Source organism: Anomalospiza imberbis, chromosome 4 (genome assembly GCF_031753505.1).
Source record: "Anomalospiza imberbis isolate Cuckoo-Finch-1a 21T00152 chromosome 4, ASM3175350v1, whole genome shotgun sequence".
In the NCBI taxonomy this organism is placed as follows: Eukaryota; Metazoa; Chordata; class Aves; order Passeriformes; family Viduidae; genus Anomalospiza; species Anomalospiza imberbis.
This window is the reverse complement of record NC_089684.1, coordinates 23,664,117-23,691,349: the sequence shown is the minus strand read 5'-3', so window position 1 is coordinate 23,691,349 and position 27,233 is coordinate 23,664,117. Positions and strand designations below refer to the sequence as shown.

Below are 27,233 nucleotides of genomic sequence, written 5' to 3'. Positions count from 1 at the left end.
ACAAAGCATGGGAAGAGAAAAGGGTTTTAAAACCAAAGCAAGATTGTACACATCTTTCTTATCTAAATCTTCCCTGTCCACAGAATGTTTAACTTACCCCTCCTGGGCCTTTGGAGGAGCTGACTGAAGTCAGTCTTCTGGGTCTGCTCTATTGGTGATAGCATCTTCTGTATCTGACCGCTTCCTTCAGCAGTCCTTCATGTGCACTCTGGACACCACTGGATCGCTGGTCATGGTAGAACTCTGTTGTTTAAATAACTGAGACACCCTGCCTGAACTGCCTGAGCAAGTTAAGAGGCGATGCAGTGTGCGAATGTGACCCTCAAGAGGAGTGGCAGCAGCAGTGTAAAATTATGAGGCACTTTCATACTTGCTGTTTTCTCTTTTTTTCCTTCTACCTCAAGTGACTGGGAGCCACAATTTTTCCTCCTTCCTCTTCCTTACTTCTGTTGAATGATTTTAGGATCAGGGTGTTGTTCTGTGGGAGGAAAAAAAGGACAACCAGAACAGAAAACCAGTCTGTGAACACATTTGTTGTAAAAATGTCTGGTACAATCAAATTAATTTAGAAATCCACTAATACACTTTATACAAATATAAATTTGCTCTCATCCTGCAAAGCTTGTCAGTCTTTCTTACCCGTTTCTCTGCAAAGCTCTGGGAGAACATATAGACATGCTGGCTCCTGCCATATGGAATTACAGAAAAAGCAAGGAAGCACTGGTGATTGAGAGAAATAGGAGGAATGTGTATGTAAGGAGATGCTGGCAGGAATCAAGCAGGTTTGGGGGTCAGGAGGGTTGGCTTTTTTTTTAAGCTTTTGCAGTGAAAATCCCGTCACTCATTTACAGCAAGATAGTACCTCAGTTGAATCAAAGATAGTAATCAATTTATGTGCAGTAGTACCCAAAATACAGTGTACACTTTCCAGGCAAACCCCACATATGTCTGTCTGATGTTACAATGTATTTATTCAATTCTTTTCTAGTTTGCCTAATACTCTTTTTTCTTCTTTGTACTCTCTTTTTACAGCTTTCCTATTCCTTCAGACTTCTTTATTTTATCGCCCAGTTTTCTATATCGTCTGCTTCCAGTTACCTATTCTTTTCCATCTTCCCTTCCATCTCACATTCTCTCCTCATCAGGTTCCTTCTTTATTAGCTAAAGACATGACAGCTTCTTTTACCATATACCCTTTTCACCATCTTTGTTAGAGAAAGAATTGAAAAACTGGTGCTCAGCTTTGTAATTTCAAGAGTTTTGAAGTGTTTGGGATGGTTTTTTTTTTTTTTTTGTTTTTTTTTTAGTTTTTTTCTTTGGTTAAATATCGAGTTATTTACGACCAGCTTAAAATCATGCTTCAGTTCTGCCTAATGTACAATAGGCACATTATATTAAAGAATGTATCTTGTAGGAAAGAAATTGTACAGAATTGAGCCCTATTTGTGTAAATGATATTTATACAGCATTCTTGTACCCCCACAAAGCCCACACTGAGCACCACTGAAGTAATTGGGCTCCTGCTTTATTCAGTTGGCTGTGCTACAGCTTCAACTGTCCTGTTTTGGTGAAAGTATGTAAAATAGCATGGGTCACTCCACCCTTTCATGGCATAGTAATATTGGCTCCCCAGCTGATGCAGCTGGGGAAGGAATGCAGACATTGGACTGATTTTGACCATCAGAAGCACTTTTTTCTAGGAACTTTCTGTTCCTAGAAATGGTACTATAGTAATACATAGCCTCTGAAGGAACTTGCTAAATGAAGAAAGAGCTATATTTTATGATAGAGAAAACAATATGGTAAACTTGATTTTTCTTTCAAATTGATGGAATTATGTAGTTTATATAATTTGTTATATCAAAGAAGAAACCAATTTAACATGGAGAGCATCATGTTAGAACATTCTCCTGTAAAAGGAACAGTAAGCACAATGCAACAAGCTATTAATTTACATACAGTGACCTTTGTTCTATCTTGTAGCAGCATAGAGAAAATACTGCACTTTCAGAATGAAATTCACTTTATAGCCATTAGGTGATTGCTTTTGATGTTTTCTGATATTCCCAGAAAATGTTAGGAATTTCTCTTAGCAAGACTTTTACATGTTATGCTTCTAATCACACACATTAGTCTGGACGCTTACTTCTCCAAAGGCAAGAAGAGTGGCAACAAACAAAAAGCAATTCAGTAGATTTCTTTGGAATGCAGCTTCATCCCAGACATGATCTGAAGTGTCTGTTTATCTTTATGGAGGTCATAACTTCCCCCTTAACAAGGTATCACAGTTCTTTTTTCTGCTGTTGAGAACAAGGTAGAATTTGAGTCTTCTCACGCAGTCTCTGTAAGAGACTGGTAGAGTTCTCTTGGGAGCATAAAATTTGAGTTCAGTGCAGGCACCCAGCTCAAAACAGATGGCTGGAGAGAGAAATGCCCTAGATAATGCAGCACTTCAGTTAAGCAAGGGGTGGCCTGTTTTATGTTTTCTTTTTTTCTTTAAATTGATACTAAATAGGCTTTGATAAAAAGCAACAGCTGTGGACTACTGGATTGGTTTTAGCCTACTTTTAGCTCTTCCACTTATGAACAGTTTTCTGTACTTCAGTGATCACAACAGTGAGGTATCGCTTGGAAGTGAGCATACCTAGCAACTACTTAAACTACTTTATTTCTAAAATCAGAATTTGTTATCAACAAAACAGCATCTTTGGCTGTACATAAAGAACTTGCTGGATTTTTGAAAGCTGATCAATAGGCACATTTTAAAAATTACTTTGTTTTGGCAGGTTTTTTGAAACACAAGGCTCTTCTTGACCATTTTTATTTAAAAAAAAAAAATAGATGATTCTATTAGTTTTTTCCTATCACCAGAAGTTTATTTTTTACAATCCAAGATATGCTGAGGAGCCTGCTTCCAGATTAAGATTAGACTGTCTTTGTGTGGAGATGTAAATCTGAGATCAAGGAGTAGATATCAAAATTGAAAACTCAGAAATTCTTGCAAGCCCCTGATTTTTAAATTTCTTTTAGCTCTCTGACTTCTTGCAAAAGCAGCTTTATAACTAAAAGGCCTCTTCTGAGCTGGGTCACAATTTGGAATGAAAATATTTATGTTCTAACAATATTTGTTTTAACACTCACTTGTCAGCATCTCAAAGAACAACCAGAGTGGGGCTTTGATGTCCACTGTGGTGTTGTGTTTATGTAAGAGATTCTGTACCACTCGGGCTTTGATCATGTAGCATGTGTTGGACTTTGGTTAAGTTCTAACTTTCCAAGGCTCTGTTTAAGTTTAGAAACCCAGTTCTGCTTGTTTAGGTGAGCATACACTTCTGCTTTGTAACTGAGGAACTAATTTGTTCCCAGAATTCAGCATATCATCTGAATCTTTTTATTCTAGATGTTTCTTCTAATGTAATGCATTCTAGATGTTTCTTCTAAGGATGCTTCATCTAATGTAATCTAATCTAAGGGTAATGCAAAACCATCAGACAAAAAAAGTGTGGTTGCTTTGACATGAAAGATCTGTATGCTCAACACAGCTTATCAAGAGGCATTGAGGCATTAATTTAATAAAAGTTAAATTTATATTCAGTGCTGAGACATGACTTCTTTAAATTGAATACAGAAAACTCTATCAAATGACAGGTTTACATGTGTATTGTAGGCTTAAGTGACGCTGTATTGCAATGCCTTAAATGACCTGGTTGCAGAGCATTTAGAAGAGGTAATCTGTTGAAACCAGCTTTGCTGCTGAAACCTCAGTGTAGTCAGATTATAGCCTCAGTTCCCCATTGCCCTGTATTAGGCATAGAGGCTGCAGATTTGATTTAAGATGGTATTTGGGCCCAAATTGTTGCTTTTATATTCTGCCTGAGCATATATGACTATAGAGTAATGGGTAATTAAGTGATTCATAATAAAACTATGCCGATAGTTCCTTCATATTTGAGATGACTTGTCAAAGTTTCATGTTTAAATACTCATCATGGTTTAGTAGAATTAATGGCTTTATGATCTAAAGACAGAGGGTTTTGGTTTTTTTTTTGCAATGACTCACATCTCTGGAAGCCAGAAAAAGTTGCAGATGTTTAGTACCCTGGAGAATTTGTGGCACGGGGAAATTAGTTGTATTCTCAAATGACAAGACAGTTCAGTGTATCATGTTGTCAGATAAAGATGGGAAAATCTGACTTTTCATGTGTTAGAGAGAAAATGCAGACATGTCAGCAAAGAGTGACAAACAGTTGCTGAAAAGATAAGAGAACTCAGCTCTGTCTTAAAAAAAAGTCCTCTGAAGAGGTATCTATAAACATTAATTCATCTAAATAACCTTTTAATTGCAAGAGTGAAGTTATTGTTTAATTGTGTAAAAAGTGAAGCAGGTAAATAAATCCAAGCTTAAATTTATCACACTCCTATCTGTTTCTTTAAAAAAGGGGAAACAAGAACAAGACAGTGGTTTGTAAACGTTGTCGTCCTTTCTGCTCCCATTCTCGTGCAGGATTTAAATTTAACGTATTCAAAAGGTTGTGATTGACACAGATGGGGAAACAGAAATTAAGTGAAAACTAGATTTTTACCTTGAAAGTAAACAAGTAGCATAACAAGTGAGAGGCAGGCCATGCAAAATAAATATTGGATTGATACATGTGAAAACATTTGTTCTTAAAATGTGATTTTCTAGTGTGACATCATTAATAGAGATGACATCTAGTGTGCATCATTAATAGAGATTTTAAGGTGCAGCATGTGTCACAATGACAGCTAGAGGTTAACTCAGCATTTTCAAAGGCTTATGTTCAGACCCAAACGTCTGATTCACATCAAAATATAAAGTTTCTAGGTATTAGGTCATTATATATGCATCACCTCCTAACAGTTAATAAGCTGTGAGGTTCCTAACTACTTGCTTTAATAGGAGAGTGGAGAGTTAATATACTTTTGCAGCTCTAGTAAACAGTTTTGCAGAACTAGTAAATAGTTCACAAAATAGCCTCTGTATTAGAGGCTATTATGTTCCATTTGTGTCATGTATACTGTCATCTCACAAATTCTGTGGGATTTTTTAAAGCCCGAATTCACATTTTTAATGCTTTCTTTTTCTCTTCAAAGATATAAATAATTAATGATCTTTCCTCAGTATTGAAATATTGCAACAGAAATCAAGCCTCATTCAAACTCCTTTTATTTTGCCTTTACAACTGAAGACCACTGCAAAAGAGAGTCCATCTTCCCCGTTCTTCAAAGTTGTGCTTAGACCATTCTGGAATAATATGAAGGACTTACCAAGTCAAGCTATTTTTACATCATAGTCACCAAGTTGCTTTTTCCTAGTAGTAAGACTTTGCTTGCATTGTATTTCACAATCGCAGTCTATCTTCATGTACATGGGATTTCAAGCAGTACCAAAACTGCATACACTGTTGAGTAAATATCATAATAAATGAATAATACTAAAAATCTCATACTAAAAATTAACATATTGTTAGCAAGTGAAATGAAATAATTTTAGATGTAAAAGGAGTACTTTTTACTTGTGTTTGGGACCTTTTCTCCATGAGCTCCAAACTGCTACCTGTTTTATAGAGCAAAAGAGTACTTAACCTGTTTGGAAAGAAAAGGAAAGATTTTTTAAATGAAAGTTAGATAGCAGAAATAGTCAGATGAGGAATTTTCCCATCTGTGCTCTGCTAATTTTTAGAAGGACCAAGCAGTTACATTTGTGACACAACAAGACTTAGGCATGTTCTACTTGGAGACACTGCGGTAGAAACAGTGAAAGTGTTTTGAGATTAAATTTGAAACAGGGTCATGGAACCATAGAAGAAATACAGAACAATAATTTGGAAGGATTTTGAGGCGGTTGAACCAGGTCAGCTATGACTGTGCAGCTACTGGTTGAAACCTCTAGGTTCTGTAACATCCCTTCAGGTAGTTCCAGGCTTCCCCCTTAGCCTCCTCTTTGCCAGACTACAGAGGCCCCCAAGCTCTTACACATCATTAGTCGTGGGAACATGACCATTTTGATAGTTCTGCCCAGTTTTGCAGTGTCCTTGATCTGGGACATAGAGACCCAGACATAGAATTGTGGGACACACAAATCCTTGCAGGCGTCAAGCAGAGTCTCAATGTGCTGGTCACGCTCCTGATGTAACCAATGTACAGTTTGCTTTGTTTACTTTGGGAACATGCTGCTGCCTCATGTTTTACTTGGCATCCCCTGTAACCCTTTACAACAGTGTGTTCCCAGGCTGCCCTGGTGCTTGGGGTTATTCTGCCATAGCTGCAGAACTTGACACTTAGCCCTGTTGGACTTCAGGAGACTTCTGTTGATCCAGTCCCCAGGTTTCTGGACAGTGTCTCTGGACTCCTCTTCGATATGCCAGTTGTTTCTCCAAATTCAGTGCTGTTTGCAAAGATTATAAATGTGTATCTGCCTTTAGGCTATAGTGGTTTCAAGCACAAACTGCATACTCAAAATCTGCTGTTCAGCCAGTCTGAATAGGGTTGGCAGATTTATGTTTGATTTCTTGATAGTATGTAAAGCAATGATGAGACCTTCATAACTGTGACTCCAGGAAAACTAAAGTTTATTTATTAGCTATAAATTACAAAACCTATTTATTTATTAAGGATAGTTAAAGTCCATATACTTGAAAAATTGCCTAGGAGTGTTCGTTGGTTACTACAAGTAACTGTGCCAGAGTTACAAGTAAACACAGACCAGAGTTACAAGTAAACACAAGCTAATGCAAGTGGATTGAGGATGGCAAATCTTTGTCTCTACACACCCAACAGACTTAATTCTGCAAAATCACACTGAGGATAAAAAATGGACTATCAGGTGTAGCCTAAATCGAATTTCAGCTCTTTCTGTGCTACATTACTTATTTAGCTGATGAGAAATGCATTCAGATTGACTTGCAGCAGCAGTTAATGGGAAACCAGTGGGTCCAGATCTCCCAGTCATTCTCATGAAAGCCCTACTGAGCTCCTGCCTCATCTACATGCCTCATCTACATATTTTTGGATTTTAGTACAGCTTTCAGTGCTATTCCTATGATTCTATGACATGACCATGTTCCTTTCCAGCTAAGCAGGGGAGGGTGCATGCCTTTCATTCTCTGAGGTGAAATATGATGAGCCAGAACATGTACTTACAAGCTCTCCTGAGTCCCACACTTCAGTCATATCCACACTCTCTCTGTTGTGGGCCGTATTTGTGTTAATTAGAGAGGTAAAAGCCTCTACACAAATTAGGTTAATTAGGTTTTACTCATGTAATATCACTAATTTACATTTTTAGCTTTGGTAATAAATTTTTGGCAACCTGGAGGAAAAGGAAGCTTTTCCAAGATAGATGAATCTATCCTTGCAAAGTTACTTGGTAGCATCTTGCAGTTTGTATTCTTCTAGAGAGCCTATGGTGTTGATTGTAGAACAATCGAAAGTTCTGCTCAACTAGATCAGAGGATAGTTCCTTTTGACAGAGGCATTTAATACGTCTCTAGTGGGACATATCTGGACTGTTTTGCAAGAGATTATTGCAGAAGACAAATTTCAGTCTAAAAAGGTAGTGGTGATCAGATGTGTTTCCTGGGATATTTTAGATTTTTCAGCACTAGTAGTTTTTAGTTCCCTCTCTCTGGGCTTTCCTGTACCCTTTTCTGTGGATGAGTCTAGCTCTGGTTAAATGTGACAGTGCTGACATAGAGTGGGGGAGTACTTAGTCTGAGAAGGTCTGATACCTAGATAAGATATAGAAGGAGATAAGTGTGTCCTTGTGCTGGCTTTAAAGCAGATTTGAAATTATCAGGAGTAACCAAACGACTATTCATTGTGCCCAACTGCTTGGTTCAAAGGGACCTGAGGAAGGAGAAAGACTTTTTATATCTTGTTCTTATAGCTGAATTATCAATTTTCCTGATAAATGCTGCTTTAAGGATCATTTGCTTACTGTATTAATTAACAACATTCAATAACATTCTGTATGTTGCTTTTATGTGTTAATAAAATGAAGAGGAAGAATATTTCACCTGCTAATGTTCTTTTAAATTTTTATTCTTATATGCAGCTTCTGGGACTGAATAGGATATGGCCAGCAACAAAGCTGCTTTGCTCTGTGCCTGCTGATACAGAAACATCCTTTTATTAATTTCATTAAAATATCAGCATATCTACAGTAGTTAAAACTGACAAATGCTTTTGGTTTGTGCATAATCCACACATTTACTCCATGAAATGTCTCTAATCTTTACCCTGTAAAGTATGACAACTTCTGAACTATTGTTTTCTCTACTTCCCATTTCTTCCACTTTCAGAGGACTTACAATAGCGAACAAAAAGATGCAGGAGAAAGGAAACAACCACAAAACTTACTAGGAGAGAGATCCTTTTCTCATCTGTGGTCCCTTTGTGGCTGGCATCTGTGGGAGTTATATATGCTGAACGAGAGGAATTTCCTTGGTGTAAACACTCTAAACAGAGGGTATAGAAAGGACTGTGCTGTTCCTTAATGTTGGTGCAAGATGCAAGTGGAGGATGGCCTGGGGCACATTGGTGAAGTTTTTCAAACTACTGACAGATCATTGCAAAGATTTTTAGTGCCTCTTGACTATTTAGCAGTCCATAAATAAGTGCACTCAGTTATGCCAAAGGCTGCAAATCCTTGTTACATCCTTGTTAAGCTGGTCAGGAATTGCCTCAAAAATCATGCTGGGTTTTGACTTCTGTTGTTTGTGTCTTCCTTCTGAAGAATCACTGCTGCTTTCCTTTCTATTGGCAAAAGGACTGGCAGCTGATCAGTAGCTCAGTCCTCCTAAGAGTCTGTATAAAATAAATACCATGAATATCCTGGAATACTGCAGTGGCAGTTTCTCTGTAGATGCCTGGTTAGGGGCAGACAGCATTTTGCCTATGCTCTGAATTTTAGGTGCTGGTTTCCAATGTGGCATTCAGAAACCTGAGCCAAGAGTTCTGGCTGTGTAAATAAAAAGTGCTTGGAGAGTCCAGAGTTGGATGAACTTCCAAGCTCAGCAGGAAATCACCCTTAATTAATATGCATGCCATTTTCTGATCAGCATGATTTCTGCCTTATGCCCAGGGCTTGAAATTATTTCTTAGAGCTGGATGCCTGCATGTTTTCTAAGGAAGTTTGAAACCTTCTTCTTTTCAAATGTGAATGGAGGAAGAGTCACAAGTGGGTTACCAACTTTGCCTTCCTTGGGACAGGCACATCTTTATGGAGGAAAGGGCTCCAAAAGTCAAAGCTTTTCCTCTGCCTGAAATTGAAGCTGTACCCTCAAACCAACCAGGATATAAGACCTAATAGTGATATGTGTTCATAGTGTGTTAGATAAGGCATATTTTTTAAAGGTGAAGGGTTTTAGTTCCAGCACTTCCCTGTGACTACTCATTTGTTTTATGCAATGAGTGTTTAATATAGAATTATAGAATTGGTTGGGTTGGAAGGAACATCAAAGGTCATATAGTCCCAAGCCCTCTGCCATGGGCAGGGGACACTTTTCACTAGAACAGGTTGCTCAAGCCCCATCCAATATAAAATATGTCTCAACAGAAGAAGCGAGAGGTATTTCAGTCCTCACATTAAAAATACAAAATTCTGATTTGAGTATGTTTTGGAGAAATTTTGTTTAAATCCTTTCAGGTAGAGGATAGCATTTGATTTCTTTTCATGTTCACACTTATGTGCAAAAGGCACTTTCACATTGTTGCCATGTGCTTTGTATTGAGATTATTTCTCCCAAGAATTTCTCTCTTGCCCGTGTTGACAGGACACATTGGAAGCAGGACCTAGAAGAGCCTTACCCCCAGAGACACCAATAAAAGTAATATGTGAATTTGGTTAATAAGCTGCCTGAGAGAACTAAGAGAGTTCTGGATTTGGGCTTAATCTATATGCATGTGGAACTTAAAAGGAAAAAAAGGTAATATTTCTGCAGAATCCGGTGCCTGGTGAAAGAGTCCATAGGAGGTAGGCTTCCTACAGTCATCTCTGCATGTAAACATGATTTTTTTTCCTCCCCTGTGATTTAAGGATCCGTCAAGATCTTCATGGTTATCAAAAGGGTAAATGTCTCTGAGAGTACAGTGGGCATTCTTGATTTGGGGACATAGCATGTGCAACTGTATCGAGTTGACACAGATCCTTACATTCCTTGTGAAATGTATCCCAAGGACTTGTTTGTACTTCCCATCTGCCCTTCATCCTTGAGACCTGCAGATTGTGTGCAGAACCTGACCCCTTTCTGTTTTTGTCAATGTGACTCTTTACCTACTCTGAGAGATGGTTATTAAGCAGAGAAAGCAAAGCACTCCTCCACTTCGCACACAGTCAGATCCTGCTTGTGGGGGAAGCAAATGACTTGCAATTTAATCTAGTGAGTGGCATTTTGCAGAAATTTTTTGTCTTTAAAAGATACATTTCTTTTTGGAAAGAAAAGAAATCTTGCTTGCCTTTTTTATTGAGCTTCCTGTAAATGTGTATCTCTTGGGAGCATTTCACTTGATTTTGGGATGTTGCCCAAAGGCAGTTGATTGAGTAGGGGATTAATAGTTTAATTAAGAGTCCTGAGATTTAAGACAGAGAAAGTAGCCCTCTCTTTTGGAGATTTTTTTCCCCCTGATTTGTGCTGTCAGATTTTCTCTCTCCAAAACCATATTTTCAGTGCATACCTATTGCATCATCTCACTCATTCAAATGCTCATCACAGTTTCTTGAAGCAATACTTGAGGACTGTAACATTCGGATTGTGATTTACCCAGCTGTGCCCATGTACTGTAACGTGCTGCATCAGAACATCAGTATCATGTTTACTGCATTGCCACTCTAGTATGAATTTTACTAAATAAGGCTCTTAAAGGCTGGCCAGAGGTTAATGATCACTTGTAACTACAGCAGTCATGCAGAATACTAGTGGGTTTTGTGACAATTTTTGTTTAAAATAGGGTTATACGGAACAGTTTGTGCACCATTTAAATTTTGCCATCTGATTCTGCAGTTTTGTGTCAGTCTTACATGAAGACTCAGTTGAATCCTTTTCCTTTAGAGAGGATCTGAGCTGATCCCATCACTGCAGTGGTTTTGTTGATGCTCTACATCCTATGAATTCCTAGGTGAAAATAAATAACTGCATTAATAGGCAGCTATTTATCACTAGAGGGATTAACCACAGATGTCTGCTAATCTTAATAATACCAGGTTTAAAGCCATACATGATATCTATAAAAGCAAACTAAAAACTCTAGAGAGCATTTTGGCCCTAAAAGCTTATAGACGAATAATGCTGACAATGTAGCCTTCAATTTGTGATATGTGGGCACTACAATCTGCCTACAAAGTGCATATTGTTGATTTTGGGCCATTTTAGTAATTTTCACTAAACTGCTAAATTGGAGGATTAGTGGCATTTCACCAGCCAAGAAGCAGGGATTTTCAAAACTGACTTAATTTTCTCTGTATCCTTCACTGACATTAGAAAATACTAAAAGCCTTTTGCTCCAAGGCATGAGAAGTCTGTCACAAATATCTATTGGCCCTTCTGTGGTCAAAGGGAATTTTTTAATTACAGGTCTTAACAGTTGTGTGTTTAGGTGGAAAAGTGCATTTTTATTTGCTGGTCTTTCCATCTCAGATTTTTTCCTTGAGACAAAAACACTTTGATGAAAGTAACGTTAGGTAGGATAATACAGGCAAACAAGTACTTACAACCGTAAGAGTGATTGTCAGACATTTGTAAATAAAAGGGTTTAGAGGCACTTATTAGATTTGTAACTAATCTGTTTCTAAGAAACTTTCACTGAAAACCTAACAATAACACAAAAGGTCACTTCCATTAGGAACTTACTTGTACACACTCATCAAATTCAAACAGTGTATTTTCAGGGTTAAAAGTTTTCATGCATGATTTATAATTATCATGCAGCACATAATTAAAAGTAGGGAATTTTGGGGTAATTTTGGGGAAAAATAAATAAAACCAAATTAAATGCAAATTTTTAAGTCCTCTGAGTATACCATAAATCACCATTAAGACTTTGTATCTAAGGAATATGTACCCTTTGGAACATCATTGTGGAGTCCCCCAGTCTGACAAGATGCAGAGGCTGTAATTCAGCCTTCTGCTGGGATAGAGAACTGGGGGAAAACTGTATGTTTCCATAAAAAGATAGCTGCAGGGATGAGTGTAGTAGATCAGCTGGTTTAGGATATGTATCTTGTCAAGAAGGAAAATGGAACTTGCATGAGTGTGTTGCATAACAGAATGCCTTATGTCTTTTTAATTAGGAACTGCTAAGCTAATTTAATTGCTACCTTTTAAATTTTGTTTTATTTCATATTTATATTTCTATGTTAACTGTAAAAGAATAGAATATAAAATGACCTTTATAATTATATCAGGGTAAATACTTACTTTCCTTGCTGAGATTTCATTGAACTGTGTTGTGTGAGCCCCCAGGCTTTTCAATATCTGGTATCTATTCTGTGTCGGATGTCAGAGATGTTTCTCACAGAGCGGACATACAAAGGGGACTCTTTCAGCACCAGACACTGTGGTAGCAGCTGCCACAGAGAAACTCAAGTTGATAGCTGGACCAGGAGAAAATGGGTTGCTAGAGTGTTCTGATCGACCTTGAATTTAAAATGAGCTGCTAGAAGACCCAACAAACAAGACAGTTTCTTTGCTTGTAAAAGAACTGGGAAATTTAAGTTATTAATTTATAAAAATGTAAGATCTCCAACCAGGAGTACAAAGGCAGATTCCATAAATTATTTATTTCAAGTATGTCTTCATTTAAGGTGCCAAGATACCTTTAAAAATACAGCACTAAACAAAATATAGCACACAGAATATGTGTAGCAACATCATTATGTTCTGTTATTGGATCTATAATGGTCTTTCCTTAAATCTTCATGGATTTTCCTAGATTAGTCTCTATTTTCCACTGCTGAGATCCATTTTATTTTCTGTAGTAGATTACTCTTTGGATTCTAATCAAATATTATAGCTTTGAAGTTTGGAGTAGCTAGTTTTAATTAAGTCCAAACTAAAGAATTGAAAGAGAACGTCAAATCCAAGATTTTTCTACTCGGATCCTTTCCAAAATTTCACTTGGTTGAAATGCCCACAATTTAATTAAAACAACAGTAAAAATACTCTATGTTTTTACAGATTTATTCCCTTTATTAACTCATTGTATGTCAGGACCTTAAAGTGTATGCAGAAGTGTAAGACTACTCAGTTACCCATCTATAAATAGTGACAGAATCAGACTCTTACCTGTAGAGTGAGTGCTTATCCTACAGAAATTTAATATACAAATTGATTCCCTTAACTAACAGATTTTATACTTGATTCAGTTAAAAGATGTTGAGGGATATGAATGAGGAGAAAGCATTACTAAACCACTTCACGTAACTGAAAGAGCATTCTTGTCTGACTGGATATCTTGAATCCTAGACAATTGATCCTCGAGCTGAGAGCCTGGTGTCCCTTTTGGCTCAGTATCATGCAGAAGTAGATGACCAGCATTACCCCTGCAAGACTTGTAACATATTGAATCCACCCTGATATTATAATGATTGTTGAAGGCAAGAGACCAGGCCAAGCAAATTCACTGTTACGTGTTAATGATTTGCTCAGCCTCATCACATGGACTAACAGCTTCACACAAAAAATGAAGTCATTGATGGCATCACCTAATACAGCCTCATGTGCCAAGCTGGGTAACTTTGAAGCTGGATCAGGTCATTCAGAAATCTTTTTTTTTTTTTAATGGGGGATGGGGTTTTTTTGGCAAAGCAATTTTGATTTTCCAATACAAATTTAAATATAAATTACAGTGTGAAAATTATTTTTCTGTATTAAATACACATCTTTTATCACAGTGTCACGAGAGTAAATCTAGAACTGATTTTGGCACTAAAAGATATAAGGATAATATACACTGAGAATAGTCTCCATCTGCTGCTGAAGTCTTTCTCATTGCCCCGAGTGGTTCTTGGGATTTCTCTCCCTTTGACGAATTTTGTCAGTGAACATTTCTTTAACTTGCTGTTTACCGAGACTTCAGCTCCCTTTCTCCTGCTCCCATTCTGTTGGCTCTGAGCAGGTTGAGCAGATTCTTACTATGTTTGCCATTTTAGAAAAAGCAGGCACCAAGTTTTCACTTTCGCTTTTTATTTGCCTAATAAGGAATTTGAAGCAGCAGTAGACTGAACAATCCTAAATGTTAGAAAAAAAGGTATAACCCAAGCAACACCCCAAAGCAAAACCTCAGCAGTTTACTTTCAAGGTTAGTTTCAAGATTGCATACAAGTAAACTTGTTAGAACCTAGCCATCTGTATAGTATTAGGTGCATATTTGACAAAAAAAAAGGTAAATAAAAAAGCTGTCAAATGACTCTTGAACATTCAAACAGCTTAAAAGCTCTTTGTGTGGTAATGTTGGCACAGTTCCTAAGTGACCAGATGGAATTTTATTAACAGCCAACAGGACAAGGGCTGAGATTTTGTTTCTTAACTTACTATTTTTGAAACGCTTGTAGAGGATGTGTCAGAAAGCTTGATGTACTTTCATACTACGCAAAATTACACATATACCTTCCCATGCAAAGATGAAGACTACTTCAGAGGTTGTCATTTCTGTAAGGTAGATAAGAAGAGTTTTGTGAGATGCATGGTAATTTAGGTATCACTACTTTTTAGTGAATTTCAGAAAGGTGTTTTTATATGCACAATATGTGGTCATATTAAAAACAGAACTTTCCAATTAATAGACTTAGAGAATGTATTTTATAAAAAAGAACAAAAAATACCTAAGTGTTAAAAAGACTTGATTTCTGATATCAGTAACTACTGGTAATAGTGATGTCAGATTTCCATTTAAGGATTCTGGTAAACATTAAGACCATGCGAATTTATGTGACTCCTCCTTTTCTGGCATCATCATGGATTTATTTATTGTCAGTAAGAAATACCTGAAAACAGAGAATCTCCATTGTCTCCACTAAATGACAGGATGATTACCCTTACAGGGAGCAGCTGAGGGACCCGAGGTTGTTCAGTCTGGAGAAAAGAATGGTAAGAGGTGACCATATCACTCTCTAAACTCCCTGAAAGAAGGTTGTAGCAAAGTGGGCGTTGTCCTCTTCCCCCAGATAACTGGGACAAGTGGAACTGTTGTCCCACTCAAGGGACAACAAGTTGTTGTCAAGTTGTGCTGGGGAGGCTCAGGTTGGATATCAAGAAAAAAATCTTCACTGAAAGCAGGAAAAGGCTCCCCAGAGAAGTGGTAAAGTCACTGTCTCTGGAAATGTTCAAAAACTGGGTGGATATAGCACTTCTCAATGTGCTTTAGTGGGCATGGTGGTGTTTAGTCAAAGGGTAGAGTCAATGTTCTTGGAGGCCTTCTCCAGCCTTAAAGAGCCCATGATTCTGTGACCTTCAAACCAGACAGCCTAAAAGAAAAGAAACAAAATCTGTAACACTCTGTGGACTCATGGTTCAGCCTATTCCTTTCAGGTGCTTCCTTTCCATATTTAAGGTTTTCAGGGAACTCATGATAGCTAGAAAACAGCTGTCTAGTCAGAGATTAGTATTTCATAACATCTGACAGAAGGACACTGATGTGACATACAATTAGAGCTAGCAGTACCAATTTTGAACCTAGGTATCTTACCCAGACACAATCCTCACTGTTGCTGGTGAAAGATGTGCCTGAGGGCTTTATACAGAATCAAACAATGTATTTGTTCAATAACTCAAGCAGGTATAAGTATAGTTCTGACAGACACTGCACCATGTACTTGTACAGTGGATATGGATTTGCCGAGAGTAGGCCAAAGACCTGAACCAGAGCTTGTTGAAGTCAGAGAATTTTTCTTAGTTCTGGAACTTTGTATTAGCTGGTTTTTATTTATCTCTTTGTTTGTTTGTTTTGTTTTTAGGCTCAGTAAGAAGAAAAAGTAATTTTAACTTGTTTATCTAAAAAGCTAACACTAGAGTAAGCTGGTTAAATTGATTAGTAATGTATACTTCAAGTCTAAATTGTTGTCCCACGTTACAACATCCTACAGAAGTCCACTCAGACTAACTTGTAGCATTCCATGTGTGTTATTTTGTTGGTTAATAAGCCATATTTGGTATAGAACTTGAAAAAAGTACAGAGGATTGGCAGCCTTGTTAAATTATGCCACAAAAGAAATCAGTGTTCTAATGTAGTAGGGGAAATACTTTAACAAAAAATTAAAAGCTCTTGAGGAAAGTGTTTTCCTCTTATTTGTTTCTGTAATGTCTAGGCTGGCATTTGTAGTCTGCTAACTTGAGTCACATTAGGATCAAGACTTTTAGAGCAGGTACAGTTAGAAAAAGTTGGACACAGTAGTGTAGGCAAAGATCATCTCAAAGAAAAGATAAAGCTGAAAAAGCTTGATACATTTAGTTTTAAATGTGCTGTTTCTAGACTGCACTGTTTCAGTAGTTTAATTTCCTTCTGTTTGTTTTCTAGCACCCGTTCTCTGTTCTTGCTGTCATGACTTGACAAAGTGACTCTTGCTTGCTAGATTAAAAGTGCTTCAGGCAGAAATCATCTGGAGGAGCAGAAAAGAAAAAGAAGACAACAGAACATAATAAACTACCTAAAATAAATTTAAAAAGAGACAGTAGAGAGATGCAAGCCCTGATAGCTGCTTATGTGTGTGCTTGTGCATAGACACATGCAGACATGCAGCTTGTCTCTTCTGTGCTGCTCCATATGACTATATGTAGTACAGCATTGTAGGGAATGATAGATTTGATTAGCATTAAGGTTACTCCTTTTTTTTCCAAGATCCTGTTTCAGTCATTTACTGACTCTTCAGGGAGAGTTTATATTCTTTTCCAACTGTCTGCTTTAGGCTGTCCATTTTAATTTGCTTGATGAGTTCTTGCATGAGCAAGAAACAGGTTTGGACTACTCTCTGAAGTAACAGTAGTCATTTAAAGTACTATTTTGGTCCTGTTGTTTTTTCCCCCACTAATTTTTTTTTTCATTCTGTGTATAGGGTGGGCAGTAATCTGGAATAATCTGGTGGAAGAGACCTTCTCTTTCCTTTTATGTTGCAGTACTTTGAAGCCATGTCCTAAACTAAGGAGGGGTGGGCATGTATAGAGAAACATTTACAGTTGAATGTTCCCACAAAGAGCAGGATCCCCTTCTGCCCCATGTGATACTTGATGCTCTCTTGATACCTGTCCATAATGTGTTGTGGTCTGCTTTATAGAAGTGCTGGGTGTAATCTGTGTCTGCATCTGAAGACTCCTGCAGAATCTAGAGTGTGCAGGAATTCTGGAACCTGAAAATCTCATGTTAAATACCCCACTTCCCACACAGATACTTTTAACCCTAAATTTCCAGTTCTCCCATTCACTTACACAGTGCGTTGCTTCCCTCATACTTTATAAATACCTTCTGAAAGCTAGCACGTTCATATCTTTGAATCATGAAACATAATGTAATGATGGTAACTTTATAATAGCCAGTGAGAAAGGAAATGATCCTTCATCTTTTAGTAATACCTGGTAAATAAAAGGAGAACCACTTGCCAAGAAGGAGGGTATGAAAAGACATTCAGCTGTTCTTAGACAGAACATTTGTCCTGAAAGAGAGAGGTGTCCCTTGGATAAAACAGCATTCTTCATGTGTACATCTTGGCATGCACTGTATTGTATGGTAAATATTTTACATGGTGAAATATATGTGGGTTGATATAATTTTGGAACTTTGTGTATTTAAAACCATTTTGATAATATGACTCAGTGAAGATGAGGCACGTGGAGAAAAAAAGCTATATGAAAATAAATTATGCAAATACAAATGCAGTCTTGTCAATTAAATTGTAATTCTTTACAAATTGGTAACCATCTTGATAGTTTTTTCAACTACTGCTAGTAATAGAGTACCAGAACGGCTCTTTCCATAAACTGAGAACCAAATTATTTGAAATTACTTTTTCTATCATTAGCTGATTTTTAAATAAAATTTGTCCACTGCAGACTCCCTTTATCAAGCAGCTTTCTATTAAATGAAAAAAAATCTATTTTATTCTTCTACTAGGACTGGTTTTAAGCAAAATCTTTTAAGGCTTTTTGTAAAGCAGTAGAGTTATGTTGATTTCACTGAATTTTGATCGATTTCTTTAGACCTTGAAATAATTCCAGATCTGCAGTGTTTAATTATGAGATATAAAGATACCTAAATCTGTACCATGTTTTCCTAGGAAAGAGGAAAAAAAATTTTCCAAAGTTCTGCAAAATCTTCTGAAATGTCATTCTGATAGCCTTTGGAAATCATGATTTAAGTAACAGAGGATCATAAATGTGCAGAAACCTATTACAGCAGCTATAGATTCATATACCTTGGCATAGTGTAAATGTTTTTATATAAGAATCTATTGTTTATCTGTGGCTACAGTAAAAATAATACATGAAATTATTTTCAAAGATATCAAATGTCCTCCGAGGGGTGAGGGGGGAAGCAAACAGAAAATTTGCATTGGCAAGAGATTCCAAGTGTACTGACTGCTGGTTGATGCCATGTGTTGTAGGTTTCTATCCTAATTTTGAATACAGATTGACTAAGTAGCTGTTAGTGTGTATAAGCTGACCAGATAATTACAAAACCTAATTAGGTAGCTTAGTGCTCAGGTGGCAGTGAGTCATGGCGTGTCAGTATTTTCAGGTAATAAAAATGTAGCCCTATGTCAGAGGAACAGATGCAGAAGCAAGAGGATAAATGAAAGAGTAACAAGTCTCTAAGACCAGATGGCATATATCTAAGATTCAGAAAGTGTTTAAGAATGAAGCAGCTGAACTGCTGTCAAAAATAGACACTCTCATTAAAATTAGTTACTATGCTAGAAAAGTAGAGCAAATGTACCTAAGTAAAAATCAGCTTGCCGAAGAAGCCCTGCAGTTAATCAGTATATCATTATATCCGTGGAACTAGAAAATTTGTTGGGAAAAAAGCATTAACCCACCTCGATGAACATGGTAGGACAGAAACAAACAGGGCTTCTATTTAAAAAAAAAAGGTCTTTCCTGATTAGGATGTTGGTCTTGTATGTCTGTACAGGTCTTCTGGCATTACTAATAAAAAACTAATTCTTCACTGCTGCCCTCTGACAGCATATAGGTACCTCCTGATTAGATGCCAGGTTTAAAAATTTTGTGGATGGCCTAGAAGCATAGTTGTCTCTAATGATGGGTTTGAGTGGTTTGGCAGAAAATATTGTACACTTGGGAGTGCTTGAGGGCAGCTGCTATAAAGAAAAAAGAGGATAGAGTATTTTTTGGCAATGGGCTGAATGTGAGAAAAAGATTCTTCTGTACTCAGTAAACTCTGTATTTGAAGTATTTTGCATGTCAATGTGAACATTTGTATGGAACTAGGTATCTTCTGAAAAATTACCACAAGGACGTGTCTCAGTTTATATAGGTTCAAAAAGGACCCATGCTGTACATTTCTGCGAGCTTATTCAATGTCGTGGGAGCTAAAAGGTTCTCCAAATTTTGCACCAGTCTTCCGTATTATTTGGGGAAGTGGCATCTGGGTTCATTAAACACCAAAGTTGTGCTACAGATCTCACCAGCTGCTGGGATTTCTGCTGCAAGAAGTCATTCAGGCCAAATATATAAATCTCACCCAAACGGATTACATATCTGATCTTTGTGTCAAGTTCTCAAATAATACCACATCAGAATACACTATGCATCAAAAACTGTGGTGAGCATGGGTTGGATTTCTCATATGAGTTAGTTTGGACTGAAAGTCTAGTAATTTCAAGTCTGTAGAAGAAAATGAAGTCAGTTCTGCAGTCTAGCCCATGTGCATGTATGTACTTACATTTTTAAGAGATTTATGCTGTTACAACACAAGGAGACCCATAAAATGGCACCATTCCTTCTGCTCAATTTTGATGTCTCATTGTTTCCTGAGAGGCAGTGGAACAGACTCAAAAGACTCTGATGTTAATACAGCCAACATCCCTGTAATAGCAGAACTGCTGGAACTTCTTTTTTTTATCTGATCAGCATGTTTCAGTGTGTCCCATTTCAATATCTATTAATTTTGATTTCCTTATCCTTTAAGTTGCATGTATAATGCAGTAGTCTGTTTAATAACAACATGTCTACACCTACGAAGTGTCAGTCAAAAGATACAGTCAATATTAATGATGTGTTCAAAGTCCTCATTTTATAGAGAAAATATCTATACTGGATAAAATGTTACAAGATATATGAAAAGCAGTCCAGACAAAAGCTGACCATCTATCTAAGTACTCAGCTAAGACATTCTACATACTTTATTAACATCAGTCATGGAACAGGGTTTTTCCTGTGATTTGGGTGAAGATGCTGTAGACTCAGAGCAAAATTGGCAAGTTACCCTCAGAAGCTGCATTACTAGAAAGAGTATTGAGTACCTTTCCAAAGTTTTTACAGTCTAACCAGCACTCCTGTTGCCCTGACCCTAAACAAAGTTGATGAACTACCAAATTTTTACTAGATGAAAGAACAGTTATTTTATATAAAACAAGTCAGTGACTGCAAGTAGGAATGAGTCACAGAAAAGCTCTTAGAAAAAAGAGTACAGTGAAGTGAAATGGAGTATTAAAACATTCACTGATGTTAGTTTCTGACTAATTTGCTCCGTAAAAATGCCTGCACAAGAGATAGCAAAACGTTGCAAGAGATAGTAGTAATACTGTGCTACCAAAAAGCAATGTGGGCAATGAAAAAATTTAAACAGCCTCATTTTTTATGAGTGTTTGTGCAGGAGTAGTTATTGGGGAAAACAAAATGTAACCGTAGGTGGAATGGGCCAGACAGGTCTGACAGCTCTTGGCAGACTCCACTTGCTAACTTACCAGTTTGTAACATTAGGATATATAGAATTAAGGTGTGTGGAATTCAGAGCTTCTTGTCCAGATAAGATAACTAGTCTTCCTGAAAGCAATACAGTAAGCCAGATGTGAGAGACTCCCTGTGCTTAGGGTCATCAACAAAATAGTTGATACTTGTATTAAATTTCAGACTTCATGCCACACATATTCACAACATGATACCACATTGTTGACCAACTGTACCACAGGAACATTACCAGCCAATTTTTACCTTAGCCATCCTAATCTTGCACCCTTAGATCTTCCTAATGTGAGCTTCACACGACTTGCATGTTGACACAATGCTCCAACTCATGTTTCTCTGATACTAAGCCAAAAAGATTCCTTATATTGCTTTTATTTAATGGGATTTTATTGCTGACAATCTGATCAGGCTATGCAGCAACAAGCCTATTGGAAACAGCTTCTACAGAAGGAGAGGAGGAGACACAAAAGTAAGCAGGAGATGATCACAAGAAAACAACAGGGGTTTTGTACTTGGAAAAGAAGCATTTGCAGCTTCTTCCCTAAACAACGGGTTTAGGGCAATGGTGAAACAGCAGGAGTTGGGAAGCATTATGTGATTATATAGCTCCAGAGAGCCTTCTGGAACACTACAGCACTTCTCTCTGAATATCCCTGTCAGTGTCATCTCAGACTATAGGGGTTTGTTCTTTTCAGGACAGCAAAAGAAAAAAAATTAAAAGATAAAAAAACAGCTGAATCTGTTGAAGATCTGTTTCCACATGTCCAAGATTCTTGGGTTTCAAAAGTAACTGTCTTTTTCAAGGTATCAACTCAGTTTAGAAAGGAGATTGACTAGGACAGAAAGAACCAAGGTAAACAAATAAGTTCTTTCTAGAAGGATGGTTTCTTCCCTCTGGGCTCTTGGCCTTCTGGCATTGTGTCAAGAGATCTGTTGTCTCTACAGTATTCCTATTATATTTTCTTCTTTAGTACAGAGTGGTTAATTGTCAAGCTGCAAGAAGTTTAGAGTTGTAGGCTTATTAGAAAATCAAGGATTATTGTAATGTATTTTCAAAGCACACTTTATGCATATGGTTTCTAAATTTATCTCTCCTATCATGTTACGTTATTTTAAAAATACAGCATCCAAGTATACCTAGTTGAAAGGCAGTTTGGCACACATTGTTTCATAAGATATTTTAAAAGCAGTATGGTCACAAGTACCATTGTCACAAGTGCCCATTGATTCTTGAAGTTTGTCTAAAGTTGCCGTTAAATGTCCATGTATGTTAGTGGAATGTGCACATGTGCACATGCTTGGTACCATGAAAAACTGAGTTCTTTGTCCTAGGGAATGAAATATTTGGATAGTCACATTTGAATAATTTTGCCCCAAATGCAAAATTTTGCATAAAATCTGTAATTCTGTAGTATTAAAATAGTGGACTTTCCCCAGAAAAACTTTACATGGCACTGAGCAGAAAGGAGTGGTAGGAAAATAGACTGGGGAGACTTCTAACTCTATTGCAGGTTCTGATATGGAATGGAGTGAAAGAAATAACAAGTATTTTATATAAAGCACTCATCTCTGCAAAGAAAAATGAAATAATAAGTGGTATCTTGTGATTTATTGAACACAAGTGAAGCAGGAGAGGCTGTAAAAGAGAAATAAAATCTGAGTGTACTCTCTGACAATAGTTTGCAAAATCTAGTGTGACAGTGAATTTCTTATCTTTGCATTTTCTTCTTCCCCAGATTATAGGAACCCTTGCTTTTCATATATATAGTAGATTGAGTCTTCTTACTGTAAATGTTGCTATAGCTTCAAAGTTAAGTGTGTGAATGTACAAGGAGATGAGATGCCTGTAAGGAAGGAAGAGAATTAGTGCTATGTTAGCAGAAAACTGAAGAGAAAAATATGAGAAGGAGGCAGGTGAAGAAGGTATGAGAGGAGGTGGAGTGCACAATATAAAATTGTAGTACTGGGGCTGGTCATTGACATGTTGTGTCTTTTGACAAATTCTAGTGGTATATCCTGAATAATGTATTTAAGCAATGAGACTTTGCAGTGCATGTTCAACTTTACTGTTGGCTAAAGATGATTCAAAAAAAGTGCTGTGGTAAGCCTGCTAGAGAGTAATGTGAGTATGAGGGGAAATCAAATTTAGGGTTTTTTTCCCAGTTAGCTTGTTCCAGAAGGTGGCAGCTCAGCATAGTGAGGAGGTGGTAGGGAGGGAGGTTTTCAAGATCTTGAGAAGCCACAACCAAGTGTGGTTGCATTAAGGAGTACTGACACGCCTCACTATAGTGTTGCTAAGAACATGTTCATTACTGAATAGACAAAATAACTGCCTGATCATAGAAACATATAAGCAATTTCATATATAAATACTGAGCACTTTAGAAAGTTAAGTATCTCACCTTTATCTGTATGGAATATTGAACTACAAAAGCATATGCTAATAAAAATTGGAGGTGGAACAAAAGCCACAGCCTTGGCTGAGAAGCAGAGCACTCGAGGAGTGAGATTCCACCCTTTTCATGGGATGCCTGCTGAGTCTTCACTCTTTTCCTTTGCACCATCCCATACATAGGCAAGTGAAGAGGAGGCAAAGCACAGCAGGTGCCAGCTCACCTGTCAAGGAGGCTTCCTACACTGGTGGGAAGCTCTAAGCAGCACTGGCTGCTAGTCAGGCTCAGAAGATACCAGTGATGCACTGAAAAGAAACTGCACCTATGGCTCTGTCGGGCTTGGGTCAAGGCTCTTGATCAGCCACTGGGAACAAGAGACAGCGAGACACTATTTAATATTATTTGTTTTGAGTAACACTTTCTGCTTGCTGTCATAGTTGGCATGGAAACTGAATCAGCACTCGTTGTGAAAAGAATAGCCCATTCAGAGTGAGGTTAGTCATCAGTGGGCTTACCAGAGGTTCAGGCTGCAGCTGCAGCCTTAAACTTGCTCATCAAAGGATAGAACCCTCAAAATGGTAACAATCATACTACCCCAACCTTTACTGGGCAAATAGGTGTCTTTTGAGAATGATGTAATCTCATTTGCATTTGGATGGTGGTGGGTTTTTTTTTTTTTAAAGAGGGAAGAGTTAATATCTGAAATCCACAACAGAACTTTCTTATTTCAAGAAGATGCCATCTGTTTTTGTGGATCAGTTGAATTTAAAGAGTTAACACAATTCCTATAAACAATGAAGCTTGTAACATTGTGGTGGAAAGTGTCATAATTCTTAAAAGACTCTAAGCTTAGCACTAGGCATCTGTGAATAGTCAAGATGGAAGCCTACACAGCATGCAGAAATTGGCATTTTCAATTACTTCACCTCTATTGATGAAGATCAAGATATGCTTATTTCTATTCTATTTTATTCCCACACACAAGGGGCGAAGCAAAGAAACTGCTGCTGGTTTTCTGTAACGGTGAGGCTGACAAAATACTGATAGATAAATTGCTGCTCGGTGGCATTTCATAGAGCACCTGCTGTGACATCCTGTTCTCAGATGCAAAATGATAAATGTATATATAAATTTGAAAAGTTTCATTTCATCTATAACTTTTGACTCCTGGGTTTTTGTATCCTCAGAACACAGACCATGCATGTCCTCTTCTTCATTGATATAGGAACTGTTTATATTAACTATTTACATTCAAGACTATAGTGCTGTTACCAAATTGATGAGGACACTGATTTCTTTTTCCTTTGTGTTTATCAAGCAGATAATTTAAGTGAAGCCCTGAAAAAGCTGAAGATAACATCCACTGACAGTACAGCAGATAGCTTGGAGGGATGCTTGGACTGTCTGCTTCAAGCTTTGGCACAAAACAGTAAGTAGTATGGACCTTTCACATTTTAAATCATTTGAGATCAGTGAATTAAAATGTCGCAGAAGGACTGACTCAAACAGTCGGCTGCTAGATTGGCTCTATTGAGTTTTGGGGGTTTTTAATCCATGTGTCTGTAACATTCCAGTAGCAACAAAGACAGTGACAGGTAAATACCTGAATATTTGGAACAGCTGTAGTCCATTCCTTTCTCTACAATGAAATAGAACACTTACTTTTTAAACTGATCATTCAAGAAACAAAAGAACAGAGATGGAGAAATAAGCCTCATAACATGGAGAAAAGCTCCTCTTAGGGGAGCTGCTGGTTGAAATTCTGGTTGAAAGAGCATAGTATTCCATTTGTAATATATTTCTCCTCACACATCTGATCACAGATTTCTTAATTCCGGGACTTTCAATTAGCAGAACTAGGTTGGATATCCAAACACAGTCCAAGTTTGATATGTAGTATATAACAAAAATAACATCAGAATGGAACAAGATGTCATTTTAACAAAAAACTTTAGAATGCTTGTCCCCACTCCCAGTAGACATAAAGGTAAGGTTAATGAAGATTGCAGTTTATAAGACTTTTCCTAGTTTTACTTTCTTACTGCTTCAGATTGTGGCAGAAGAAAAATATGTGTGTAATTTCAGGTTGAAAAACTTCTTGGGATAGGTACAAGCCATGATTAAAACTTTTTTATTTAAAAAAAGTGTTAGTCCTTTTGGAAATATCAATGCACTCAAAAGTACAAACTATTGATAAATCTTGGTTTTTTTCACATGATGGTATTCTACAAATCAAAGCCTTTTGGATTACTTGGTGTAAAATACTTGATGAGGATTTTCACAACTGAATATAAGCACCATCCAGATCAAGTCAAAAATTGATTATAACAGCATCTGCATTTAATAGTAGTCCATTTTTGATTCTCACTATTTTAGAAGGAGATTATCATCCAGAAAGTAATAAAATCTTTAAGGTTTGGATCAATCCTTTTTTTGAAGAGTCTGGATTTATTTATAAGGTATATCCAATACTTTAACCCAGCCTCCAATTGGATTCACTTCCACTACTTTTAAGCCTAATACTTAAACAATAAGTACTAAAAAGAAGATCATATGAAAAGTGACAACTTAGTCGTGTAAACAACAGATTTTGCTATTTTGCCTATGAAGGTCACATAGCTGTATCAGAGAACAAGTCTGGCAGATGCAAAATAATTTTACAATTGTACAGCAAACATACTGATGCTTCTTTGCAACCAGACTCTTCTGTCTTAGTCTAGGGCTTTGCTCTTCCTTCCAAAATCTTTTCTCTTCTAGATTCCATAGCTGCCAGATCAGATAAACAGATTATTAGGATTTTGACCTCTCTCTTTGGGGTAGTTCTAGAAAATTTATTCTCTGCATAATTTCCCATGCTCTATGTGTGTAAGTCAGTGACATGGATATAGCCCTGCTGAGCTGCCCTGTGATACACATCTCCATATATTTGCATTTGCCCAATATTGAAGGCAACTGAAATAATGCACTGAAAATTAGATGGGTCAGATAGGAGAAGTTTTTTAAACAGCTTGCTGGTAATTTAGGAACCAGTATATCAATTCTGTTTCAATGGAACTGGACACTTCTGTAGCTAAGTTTTGCCAAGTCTCTTAGGACAATGGGCTTTAGTTATCAGGGTTGTCTGATGATTTGGAGAACAGACTTCTGGCTTGAGATAATTTATGAGAACAGCAATACATTCAAAAGACTTCAGAGATTGAGGTAAATTGCATATAATAGATTGATTCAGCAAATAGATACAGAATCAGCTTTCTAAACGCTTTCTCATAGCTCTCATCCATCCAGTTAACATCTTAATATGGATTTGGCTGATTGATTTTTAATTATAGTGTGTATTATCATATATACAATACCTAGTTATGAAAGACACACTGTGCCTTTGTGTCTGTGTATAAATTACACAATGACAAATCAAATTGTTTATATAAAAGTACATGTTAATTGTAATGCAGAAATCATTTAAATAATATTTTGCAAACAGTTATTCTGCTCTCTTTTAGTATATTTCCATGTGTATGATTAAATTAATGAAGTATATATTTATATTATAGTTCAGTAAATCATCACATTAATGTGCGAGAAACAAGCCATACAATGAATAGTTTCTTTTAAGAGAATTTTGTAGGACTGTGATTTTGTTGGGAGTTCAAGGTAGTATTGTTAATCACAGAAGTTAAAGTTTTATTCACTGCTTTAAGACTTGGAGATAAAAATATTATTTTATCTTATATAAAATTTAGTACATGACGAATATGCTAATGCAACCCACTCCCGTCTACTGCCAGCCAAAATCAGTAGTTAAACCCAATGATACTACAACAAACTGAGATTTTCAATAAAGGACAACATCAGTTTTGCATAGTGCATGTACACATGAATGTTTTAGTGACCATTACACCACTATCCA

The 27,233-nt window shown here is 37.0% G+C and overlaps 1 protein-coding gene and 2 long non-coding RNA genes across 6 annotated transcripts in view; 1 reads left to right on the top strand and 2 right to left on the bottom strand.

Annotated features, from left to right (window-relative positions):
* The window catches only part of RAP1GDS1 (Rap1 GTPase-GDP dissociation stimulator 1), a 90,823-nt gene that overhangs the window by 7,372 nt on the left and 56,218 nt on the right, over positions 1-27,233 (top strand). For 2 of the 3 annotated variants that reach the window (XM_068187517.1, XM_068187519.1), the window contains exon 2: positions 24,645-24,755. In XM_068187517.1, the coding sequence (XP_068043618.1) occupies positions 24,645-24,755 (111 nt within the window). The remainder of the gene's footprint in view (positions 1-24,644; positions 24,756-27,233) is intronic. The other variant, XM_068187518.1, reaches the window with a different exon arrangement.
* LOC137472455 (uncharacterized) lies at positions 7,309-14,785 on the bottom strand. Of its 2 annotated transcripts, XR_010998192.1 has the most exons (4): positions 14,553-14,785; positions 12,438-12,586; positions 11,042-11,135; positions 7,309-8,829 (listed from the first exon to the last, which is right to left on the bottom strand). It is a non-coding gene; the product is annotated as an uncharacterized lncRNA (long non-coding RNA). The 2 variants fall into 2 exon arrangements; XR_010998191.1 differs by having other exon boundaries at positions 7,309-11,135.
* On the bottom strand, positions 14,795-26,703 carry LOC137472458 (uncharacterized). Its single transcript, XR_010998195.1, has 3 exons — positions 26,007-26,703; positions 21,180-21,374; positions 14,795-15,468 (listed from the first exon to the last, which is right to left on the bottom strand). It is a non-coding gene; the product is annotated as an uncharacterized lncRNA (long non-coding RNA).